This window comes from Triticum dicoccoides, chromosome 1B, assembly GCF_002162155.2.
Source record: "Triticum dicoccoides isolate Atlit2015 ecotype Zavitan chromosome 1B, WEW_v2.0, whole genome shotgun sequence".
NCBI classification, from domain to species: domain Eukaryota; kingdom Viridiplantae; phylum Streptophyta; class Magnoliopsida; order Poales; family Poaceae; genus Triticum; species Triticum dicoccoides.
In genome coordinates, this window is record NC_041381.1 from 11,952,648 (window position 1) to 11,964,875 (window position 12,228).

Sequence of the window (12,228 nt, forward strand, 5' to 3'; positions counted from 1 at the left end):
AGGTGCGAGGACAAATGAGAAGTTGGTTTTCTTGAACATAATGTATATGATGGGACTGAGGAGGGATGGGCACCGGTCATGTCAGAGGATGGTAGCCATTGATGCCTGCCGGGTGTGCCACACACGTAGAACCAGGTGATGTATGGGCACCTCACGTCCATGGGATATTACATCCAAAGAGATGGTTGTGTGTGCATGTATGCTGTTTAGAGGAAAGAAGTAGCTCAGTCCTAGTCGTCTATTCTTATCGGTCATATGTTATTAAAGTTTATTGTCTCTTCTGAATACTTAGGTTGTACTCCCTCCGTAAACTAATATAAGAGCATTTAGATTACTATTTTAGTTATCTAAATGCTCTTATATTAGTTTACTGAGGGAGTAGTATCCTATATCCTATCTATTTTTAATAATTCATTCCCTGTTAACATGCAAATCGTTCATCTCAACGTCCCCACTAAGTCATGCCTTTAAGTCTTCTCTCCTACTAAGCCATGCATTTATGTCTGTCACATAAGCAAGCCATGCACTTAACTTATACTTCCTCTGTAAACTAATATAAGAGCGTTTAGATCACTATTTTAGTATTCTAAACGCTCTTATATTAATTTACAGAGGGAGTAGATTATAATTACGTTTGCATTAGTCTACACATGTAACATTGTCACATCATACACATGCATGTTAGTCATCCTTCACATTATTTGTAATTCATAAGTTTTATTTATTTATACAGTTTTTTGTTGATGTTCAAGCATATATTTCTTTTCATTAAAATTAGTTATTTTGGAGCATCTATTTATGCATTTTTTAACAAAATTACTGCAGCAACGTGGGGCACTATCTATTTTTTTTGTTCATACTACGCACGGAACACCAAGATGCATTTGTATGAGTAGTTTATCTTGTGAGAGAAAAAGATGAACGAGGGAATACCTTATTTGCAAATGTGAAGAGGGGTGTGTGTATCTTTTTGCAAAATTGTTATAGTTTTCTTCCAATCCGTCAGATAGAAATCGGACGGCCTATATTGTAGGATGGCAGGCACACCATCATCACCAACTCTATTTTTTATAAGAGTAGAGATATAGACCTTATTTTCTTTCGGTTCCATTTTATTTTCTTATATATTTTTTGTTTAAAGAAATATAAAAACTTATTGACAAATACATGAATCTTTTTTCTAAATACATGGACAGGTTTTGAAAGACGTTAATAGTTCTTAAAATTGCAAGAACATCCTTTCTAAATATGTCAACATTTTTTTAATGGCTGATTTTTTGAAAGGTGCAAGAACTTTTAAAATTGGACTAAAATTTTAATATACATGAACATTTTTAATGCATTATTAAAAAAATTGAAACTTATTTAAAAGAAAATATGTTTATATGTGTGTAAATATTTTCTTTACCAAATGAGTATTTTCTCTTCTTCTTATTGTAGGTTTAAGATTGCAATATACATTTTTAAAGAAATCTGCCTTTTTCGGTATACTGTTTGGAGGACAAAATTGGCTCAGTATTAGTTGTCTTTTCTTACCGGTCATATGTTATTAAAGTTTATTGTCTCTTCTGAATACTTAGGTTGTAGTATCCTATATCCTATCTATTTTTAATAATTCATTCCCTGTTAACATGCAAATCGTTCATCTCAACGTCCCCACTAAGTCATGCCTTTAAGTCTTCTCTCCTACTAAGCCATGCATTTATGTCTGTCACATAAGCAAGCCATGCACTTAACTTATACTTCCTCTGTAAACTAATATAAGAGCGTTTAGATCACTATTTTAGTATTCTAAACGCTCTTATATTAATTTACAGAGGGAGTAGATTATAATTACGTTTGCATTAGTCTACACATGTAACATTGTCACATCATACACATGCATGTTAGTCATCCTTCACATTATTTGTAATTCATAAGTTTTATTTATTTATACAGTTTTTTGTTGATGTTCAAGCATATATTTCTTTTCATTAAAATTAGTTATTTTGGAGCATCTATTTATGCATTTTTTTAACAAAATTACTGCAGCAACGTGGGGCACTATCTATTTTTTTTGTTCATACTACGCACGGAACACCAAGATGCATTTGTATGAGTAGTTTATCTTGTGAGAGAAAAAGATGAACGAGGGAATACCTTATTTGCAAATGTGAAGAGGGGTGTGTGTATCTTTTTGCAAAATTGTTATAGTTTTCTTCCAATCCATCAGATAGAAATCGGACGGCCTATATTGTAGGATGGCAGGCACACCATCATCACCAACTCTATTTTTTATAAGAGTAGAGATATAGACCTTATTTTCTTTCGGTTCCATTTTATTTTCTTATATATTTTTTGTTTAAAGAAATATAAAAACTTATTGACAAATACATGAATCTTTTTTCTAAATACATGGACAGGTTTTGAAAGACGTTAATAGTTCTTAAAATTGCAAGAACATCCTTTCTAAATATGTCAACATTTTTTTAATGGCTGATTTTTTGAAAGGTGCAAGAACTTTTAAAATTGGACTAAAATTTTAATATACATGAACATTTTTAATGCATTATTAAAAAAATTGAAACTTATTTAAAAGAAAATATTTTTATATGTGTGTAAATATTTTCTTTACCAAATGAGTATTTTCTCTTCTTCTTATTGTAGGTTTAAGATTACAATATACATTTTTAAAGAAATCTGCCTTTTTCGGTATACTGTTTGGAGGACAAAATTGGCTCAGTATTAGTTGTCTTTTCTTACCGGTCATATGTTATTAAAGTTTATTGTCTCTTCTGAATACTTAGGTTGTAGTATCCTATATCCTATCTATTTTTAATAATTCATTCCCTGTTAACATGCAAATCGTTCATCTCAACGTCCCCACTAAGTCATGCCTTTAAGTCTTCTCTCCTACTAAGCCATGCATTTATGTCTGTCACATAAGCAAGCCATGCACTTAACTTATACTTCCTCTGTAAACTAATATAAGAGCGTTTAGATCACTATTTTAGTATTCTAAACGCTCTTATATTAATTTACAGAGGGAGTAGATTATAATTACGTTTGCATTAGTCTACACATGTAACATTGTCACATCATACACATGCATGTTAGTCATCCTTCACATTATTTGTAATTCATAAGTTTTATTTATTTATACAGTTTTTTGTTGATGTTCAAGCATATATTTCTTTTCATTAAAATTAGTTATTTTGGAGCATCTATTTATGCATTTTTTAACAAAATTACTGCAGCAACGTGGGGCACTATCTATTTTTTTTGTTCATACTACGCACGGAACACCAAGATGCATTTGTATGAGTAGTTTATCTTGTGAGAGAAAAAGATGAACGAGGGAATACCTTATTTGCAAATGTGAAGAGGGGTGTGTGTATCTTTTGCAAAATTGTTATATTTTTCTTCCAATCCGTCAGATAGAAATCGGACGGCCTGTATTGTAGGATGGCAGGCACACCATCATCACCAACTCTATTTTTTATAAGAGTAGAGATATAGACCTTATTTTCTTTCGGTTCCATTTTATTTTCTTATATATTTTTTGTTTAAAGAAATATAAAAACTTATTGACAAATACATGAATCTTTTTTCTAAATACATGGACAGGTTTTGAAAGACGTTAATAGTTCTTAAAATTGCAAGAACATCCTTTCTAAATATGTCAACATTTTTTTAATGGCTGATTTTTTGAAAGGTGCAAGAACTTTTAAAATTGGACTAAAATTTTAATATACATGAACATTTTTAATGCATTATTAAAAAAATTGAAACTTATTTAAAAGAAAATATTTTTATATGTGTGTAAATATTTTCTTTACCAAATGAGTATTTTCTCTTCTTCTTATTGTAGGTTTAAGATTACAATATACATTTTTAAAGAAATCTCCAGAAAAGGGAGAAAAGGAAGTACCTATGTGAATGGGCGGTGGCATATCAGCGAGGCGATTGGTGTGACGAGGACATGGTGGCCAACGTCGGCTGCGGGTGGAGGGAGACGGCGGTTCGACCGGTGTTTGCCGACGGGTCCTCAAGGTGGATGACGGCTGCGCTGACGAGGGAGGGCAGACGGCAGGAGGAGGTGTTTATTTCCTCGACTATTTGACACCATGAGCGTAAGAAAAACTGTGTAAGGAGAATTGAGTAAAATTGAAGCTCGGCCGGGGAAAGCTTTGGTCCTGGGCTGGGAAACGTGATGGCTCCGGCTAGCGGGCCTTGTTTCTTCGAGTGAGCTAGCAGGTCCACCCCAACGGCAGGAAGCAGCAGCCGTTGGTCTCACAATACAAGATCAGGATGTACTAGCACCACACCACTGCTTGCTTAGGTTTCCGGATCCGCTCATGTTGATACGTCTGCTTCTTTTTTGCCCATCTCAGTAAAGGACGTTGATTTCATAAGCTATATATATACACAGAAGAAAAGTTTTCAGTGAAACTTGAATTCGCCACCAACGTTTAAATCTGTACCAGTGAGCTGATTTTCTGCCACACACACACACATCATATACGTTGATTTTATAGGCGTCTCATAAAATTGCTAACTGTCGTCCGACTCTGATTTTCTGCCACAAACACACACATCACATAATTACGATCTTCATAGATGAGACACCACACCACAGCTTGACCCATAAATGATGGCTTCTGAAGCTGGCTGTGTCTCTATTTGTACCGATCACAAAAATTGGCAAAACATTCATTTTCTTCCCCTTTATCAAAGTTCGATGAAAACTCAACACGGAGAAAGGGTAATCACAAGCTAACATATGCACAGAAATATCATCATTTGAAAGAGCAGTGTCGGCAGTAGCACCTTCTCCCCAGTAACCCTTAACTGTGAGCCTTTGCCTCTTCAGGCCTCATTCCTTCCTTTGACACTTCTCGTATGCACATTCGTCATACGCTGATGCACAAGCACAAACAACAGAAAGTTTCAGAGTTTGCAGTCATATTGTTGTTGGGTTGTTCCATACGAAATACAATAAGAGCAAAGCATCATGGGACTTCACAAAATGAAAATGGCACACAAAGCCCATAGCACACTGTACCAAAAAAGTATCGCCCTGGTGGTGGAACCATAGAGAGAAAAGCGGCAGATTGCAGAAGCAATTGAAAAGGTCCAAGAGTTTCCTCAAATATCATGAAAGAATTTACCCAGACAATCGGTCTATCTATGACATCAAGCAAATCCAAGCAGCGAAAATTATATATGATGAAACAAACTAACTCACTCTCATTTTAAGTCCTGATGGCAAGGAAGGCCAGTGTTTTAGGAATTATTACAGAAACAACCAACAATGCATGACAATATACAATCACAAAGAAATTAATAGTTGTTGATACTATTACAGTACCGTAGGACTCATCACAAATAATTAAAAGCATGCACACTTAGAGTGCATAAGAAATTCTTATGATTCTTGATTACTGATAAATAATTAAATGCATGCACACTTATAATTCATAAGTAAACCTTACGTTTCTTAATAACCGAGGGAGGCAGACTGCTGTTTTTTTGCTAGGAACGGAGCTCTGGAACATGCTTCATCTTGTTGTGCATCTGGTTCAGATTCCACTGGGCCTTGAAGTCCTTGTGCAGTCCCAGCATCCAGAGCTTCTTGAGGGTTCCAAGGGATTCAATGCCATGAGGGACCGTATTCAGCTCCGAGAGCGACACGATGTAGATCCCATCAATGTGTGGAATGGCACCCTCTTCAATCTCCAGTTGCTTGACATTAGGCATGCACTTCAAGACGAGTGTCTTCAGCTTAGAAAAGGACCCGGCAGAAAGGACCAATATTGCTGCACTACTCACCCTGTTAAGACTGAGATAAGTTAGTGCTGGCAGATGAGATGCCAACAACTGCAGCGGATCTTCTTTCCCAAGATTGCACCAACTTAGAGCCAAGTACTTGAGATTCCTCCCATGGCCCTGAAATATTGGGCACTTGAGTGTCCCATCAGCCCAACCACCTCTAACGATTAGTCTGTGGAGCTTCTTGGAAATTGGCACTAGTGACTGAAAAGAAAGTTTCTCGGTCTCATCATATGCAGAGAGAAGTAAGCTGGAAAGCAGGGGCATATCTGAGAGGGTTTTGAAAAGGTCATCACAGTTAGATGCATTAATATTATCAACCCAAACAGTTTGCAACTTCCTCATTTTCTTCAACTCCATGGACATGTCTTTGCTGGCATGGACGGTCTCGAGAGTTTGCAGTTCTTGAAAGTTGGAAATCATATGAGGCGCTTCGATCCCGACAAAGTATCGGAACTCGGTCTGCTTCTCATCAGCAAACCTGTCTGCAAAAAGGTGTCGCAGCTTCTCAACTTTTACAATTCCTGGTGGGAGCTTTTCTACTCTTGTTTGCTTGATGTCCAATGTCTCGAGGTTCAAGAGTTTTTCTATGGTGTCTGGCAGTGACTGGACATTGGTACGCCTTAATCCAATGTAGCGAAGGTTGAACAGATTCCCGATGGATGCTGGCACTTCAGTTATTGCAGAGTCTTGAAGCTCGAGAACAGTAAGGTAGCTAGATCCAGAGAAAACAGAGGAAAACATGTTGGTAGAGGACGAAGCTGTTGCAAGAGACATGATGGTACGTAGCCGAGGAAATTCCACTCTTGGATCTGCGGTCCAACCACTTGATGTCGATAATCGACGAACTTCTTTTTCCATGCTAATCATTTCACCCGAATCATTTGCAGAGCCAAACCTCTCCTTTTTCGCCACATCAAGAGCCAAGTCACGGACAATGTCATGCATCTTACATTTACTAACCCTGAAGAGCTCATCCCACTCCACAACTTCCAACATATTCCGGCCGATGAGTTCCATCAGATTTCCCTCGGCCACTTCTTCTGGCGTGTTGTTTCCTTTCCTCATCACGAATCCTTCAGCAACCCACAACCGCACAAGGCTCTCCCGTGACATTGCATAATCTTCAGGGAACAAGCTGCAGTACAGGAAGCAGTTCCTAAGATCACCTGGCAAGTCATGGTAGCTCAGATTAAGTATAGCTTGGACATTGTTATCCCCTTTAAACTCGTCCCGAAGTTGTTCGAACATCTGATTCCATACATACTCTGTTGGTTGCTTCGTAGACAATAGGCTGCCAGAAGATATAATGGCCAATGGCAGCCCATGACACTTCTTAACAACATCAACAGCCACTGCCTTGAGCTCCGGTGGGCACTCGTGGTTTGGGCTGTTGTGGAAAGCCCTTGAGCAAAATAGCTTGAATGACTCGGCACTACCCAATGGTTGGAGTACTAGGCGACGCCTAGGTGAAGCAAGAGCGGCAACATCTTCCTTCCGTGTTGTGATCACAACACGACTTCCTTGGAGACCCTGGAAAGCATTGCACATCTGAGTATATGCATCTTTGTCCCACACATCATCAAGCACGATTAAACACTTCCTATCTTGCAGTGTCTTCCTTATTGCCTCTGTTAAGTCATAAACATTAGCTTTGGCATCCATGCTAAGAGGAGATTGTGTCCCTTGTGTGAGCTGTAGCTTGGTGAGCAATGACCCCAGCAAATCAACTACATCATATGCCTGTGACACCACAATCCAAGCATGTGCATCAGGGAAGTTGACTTTCTCCCTATCATACACATTCTTTACAAGGGTTGTTTTCCCCAAGCCTCCCATACCAGAAACTGTTATCACCGAGCTTCCTTTATCATCAGTGCTCAACCATTCAGTCAGCTTGCTCCTATTTTCATCAATCCCCACAAGATCCTCATCACTAAAGAGTCCTGGAAAGCAGCTACCAGACCGTGTCTTATCAATCTTTGCATGATCATTATTTGTGGGTTGCACTGTGTCCCTCCAATATTTAGGCAACTCTTTGATCTGCATGATATCCTTCTCTATATTCTCAATTTCCTCAGCAATTTGACTAAAGACCTTTATATGGCGAGAACCTCTGAAGATGTACCGTTGCAGGAAGCCTTCGTCCTTGAGCTTAAGAGCCTCATATGAGTACTTATCAATTACATCCTCAACACGGTAAGCCAGATCTCTTACATTTCCAATCCAACCCTTGATGACATTGTTACTGAGATGTGTTGTGCCCAAATCAAGAATTATATTATTCATGGTCGTCAGTTCTACATTGATTCTTGTAACTTTTGTTGGCAATTCCTTTAGAGCTTCAACCTTCGATAGCTTCTGTACCACATCCGTGACTGCTTGATTCAAAATGACTGCCCCAATCTTTGACACGGCAAGGAGTATAGCCTCCGCCATCTGGTCCTGAAAATACACCAACACCCAACAAGTTATACAATGCATAATACAAGAAGCAGGGATCGAGTACAATAATACTACATGATGTATGGATTGTAATAGCACGATCACTTATTTGGGGATACCGATACATTATCGGAGAATCACAAATGCTGAATGGAAACACATCGAGGAGAGACTACAAAAAAGACTTAGTAGTTGGAAAGGTAAATTGCTATCTCTGGGTGAAAGGTTGGTCCCCATAAATTCAGTACTAAGTAATATGGTACTATATATGATTTCCTTCTTCCAATTGCCGAAAGGAGTATTACATAGATTGGATTACTTCCGATTGAGATTCTTTTGGCAAGGAGATAGCGAGAGAGAAAAATATCGGCTGGTTAAATGGAGTGTGGTTTGTCGTCCCAAGGACCAAGGCGGGTTAGGCATTCATGACCTTGAGGTTAAGAATAGGGCCCTCCTCGGCAAATGGTTGTTTAAGTTGTTGACGGAAGATGGTGTATGGCAAACCCTCCTAAGGAGAAAATATGTGTGGGTTCTAAGGCGGTATCCCATGTATACTGGAAGCCTGGGAACTCTCATTTTTGGGCTGGACTAATGGCAACGAAGAAATATTTCTTCCGCTATGGTTCCTTCTCAATTAAGGATGGCTCGGAAATTAGATTCTGGGAGGATAAGTGGCTAGGTAATGCTACTCTCCGGGAACAATATCTAGCTCTATACAATATTGTGCGTCACAAGGGCGATACTATTGCCAATGTTTTGGAATCATTTCCACCAAATGTGACGTTCAGAAGGGATTTAATTGGACCTAGACTCAAATCGTGGAACATACTGCTCCAACGGTTAACCACGGTACAGTTGTCACAAGGGTCCGATATCTTTCGTTGGAACCTACATGGGAATGGGCAGTTCTCAGTGGAGTCTATGTGTAGAGCTCTGATCCAGTCAGATGTGCCAGTTGATAATAAGAAGAAGATCTGGAAGATGAAGATACCTCTTAAGAATAAAATCTTTGCGTGCTATCTTCGTCGCGGAGTCATTCTTATTAAATATAACCTTACTAAGAGGAATTGGCATGGAAGTACACAATGTGTATTTTGTCTACATGATGAGACAATAAAACATTTGTTCTTCCATTGTAAATTGGCTCGTTCTATATGGTCAGTCATCCAGATAGCTTCTGGCTTGTATCCTCCGTGTAGTGTTGTTAATATATTTGGCAACTGGTTACATGGGATTGATCACAAGTTTAGAATTCTTCTTAGTGTGGGAGCGCTTGCCGTGATTTGGTCGCTTTGGGTATGTAGAAATGATAAGGTTTTTAATGATAAAAGTACTTCCCGTATGAAGGTTATCTACGGATGTACCGGGACGCTTCATTTATGATCCTCTCTACAGCGAGTGGAGAATCGAGACCTCTTTACGGAGGTGTGTACACGATTGGAGGCTGCGGCGAGGGATACTTTTACCCAACTTGGGTGGCAGCATGATCTTAGGATTGGGCCTCCTACTGTTTAGGTGTCATACAGATATTCATCTTTGTATTTCGCCTTCTTCTTTTATTTTGGCTTGCCCTGAGGACTTTGTTGGCTGTGTGCATCTTAGTTATGCAGAGGCCGGGTGTAATGCTTAAACCTTTTAAGTAATAAAGCACCCCTTTTCGAAGAAATAGCAGATTAGAACGGATAGAAGATGGAGGTGCACGGTAATAGTACATATGTACAACCATTAATTTTGCCAAGAAAAAAATAGTAAGTAGATAAAATATGTGTGTGCTGGAATATTGGTAAAACAAATTAGTAAAACAGGCTGAGTACATTTTGCAGGCATTAGCTATAAAACCGAACCGTCTCACCCCCGCGTCCCATACCCGTGGGTGAACACGGGTGGAGCCTCCGGCGTAGCCGGCCTCCCCTCCCTCCCCTTCATCGCCGATGGGCTAGGCTGATGCAGCTGATGGGGATAGCAGGGGTTTCTCCTCCCTCTCCATGTTCGTGCGTGCCGCGGGGCGCCTAGGCACGCGGGGGCTCGACCAAATCTGGATACAAAGGCGCGGTGGAACGGGGCATGATGCCTGTGGATGGACTCGGCGGCATATTAGGGTCGTCGTGGAGGTGTGGGTGGTGCGACTCGCACAGAGTCTTGGCCGGGTGATTTGGCGATGGTGGCGGCCCTCGGCCAGGTCATCCTGCGCGTGGTGGTAGTGGATGATGTCTGGGCATTGGCTAGCTCGGGGATCCAACTTGGTTAGAGGTGGCCCGTGTCTGAGCGACGCCACGTCCCCATTTGGCTTCCGGATGGGAGGCGCAATGCCGATCTGGAGGGTGTGTTCTCCTGATCAGGCGGAAGCGGCACGCCACACATCCGCATTGGTGATGTTGATCTGCCTTTCATTCTCCAGTTTCGACCATGCTGACCGCTGGGTCGATGGGCACATGCCAGACTCTATCCGACGAGTGGCCACCGAAAGCTCTTCGTGAGGGTTCCTTTCTCCAGACCGGTGGTTGACTTCAACGATGCGATGTAAACTACGGATGACGACTTGACATAGAGGAGTGGTTGTGAAGTGGCCGCAATCACACATTGTCTTTAGCTACTGGGATCGCGGGAAAGTGCTGGCGGTAACACATGGGTGAATTCTATAATGTTGCTACGAGCACCCGGTCTCGAGTTCCAGGTTGCCTAGGTATGACCCAGTGAGTTATACCTGACAATGGCAATATTTTTGTGTTCTTACCTTGTTGAAGCATTAATCATATATGTTTGGACTAATTCTTTAGGGAGGAAACCTAGATTCAGGCCTTGAGTGGTTGGATCCGGCGAGGATGGCACTTGAGCGTCGCTCCTTTCATGAAGCTTGCCGTTGAAGAACCTCGTCGATCAAGTGGTGTTATGAGATGGCTGGTACGAATATGGTCATTGTTGTAGTTTGCCAATCGCAGATCTGTCCGCCTTGAATTTATTGTTTTATTCCTTGCCTATAAATAGCTTTGATTTTATATGAATTTGCTATTAGGTAGCCTATTTTTATGGGTGTGCGTTCCTTCTGATTGTGTGTGTCCAAATAAAAGTCACCCTTTATCATAAAAGCTATTCAGTTTTCTGGCGAGCCCACCCACCCGCTCGGCTTCAGATTTTATTTTTCCTCCTTTATGGTGGCAGCGACCATTTAGGCATGCGTTGTCTCATGTAATAATATATTTAAGAAAATTGTCAACATATAGTGTCTCATTCAATAGTTTGTATCCAAACTAAGCGGGCTCCGGTTGAGGCAACATCAAAACCACATGCATGAGCATCGCGAACTATCATCAACAAGTAGCTACACCATCACTGTCTCGGTCATTCCTGCACGAGATGAATATGCAAATTCTCCACCGTAAGTGCGGTCATAGCCCATGGGAGGTGAGGAGAATGAGCGATGGAGGAGTGACATGACCTTGTAGAGTGCCACTGGCGAAAGCCTCTCCATAAGATATGGGATCATTTCCTAGATGGGAGCGTAAATCAAGGGTGCACATAATTGTGAGTTGATGACAACAAGATTCACCAAGCTGCGGCAGCAGGGAGGCTTTGAAGGAGCTATACAAGAGTTGCATGAGATTGGCAGGAAGAGAAGCAACCATGGATCTAGCACCTTGACAAGGGGTTGGATGGACTAAAACTACATGACAACGTCTCCTAAAAGGGAAATGGAACCGCCGTTGCTGCCTCCAGCATATAGCAACCCCTGACAAGGCACATAACACTCAACATCCATAGAGCCAACAGAGAGCGTAGAACAACACCACAAGGCTGGGATGCCGCGTTGTAGGCGGCGCCGTTGTCGGCCGACTGTCATCGGCACATATTTCTTGAGCATTCACGCACCACCAAACGCCCAACAACAAGCAAATTAGGGGCAATAGACAAGGGTATCACTATAGCAAAGGACAACCCATACTAAGACGGTGCTCGTCGGTGTACGAGCGAAGG

General features: G+C 40.7%; 2 protein-coding genes across 2 annotated transcripts in view; one reads left to right on the forward strand and one right to left on the reverse strand.

The window, feature by feature from the left end:
- LOC119315862 (wall-associated receptor kinase 2-like) overlaps positions 1–12,228 on the forward strand; it is a 50,325-nt gene that overhangs the window by 11,026 nt on the left and 27,071 nt on the right. The window lies entirely within an intron of this gene.
- Positions 5,430–8,250, reverse strand: LOC119315853 (disease resistance protein RPM1-like). The gene has a single exon (XM_037590316.1). The coding sequence runs from the start codon at positions 8,248–8,250 to the stop codon at positions 5,515–5,517; it is 2,736 nt and encodes a 911-aa protein (XP_037446213.1). The 3' UTR covers positions 5,430–5,514.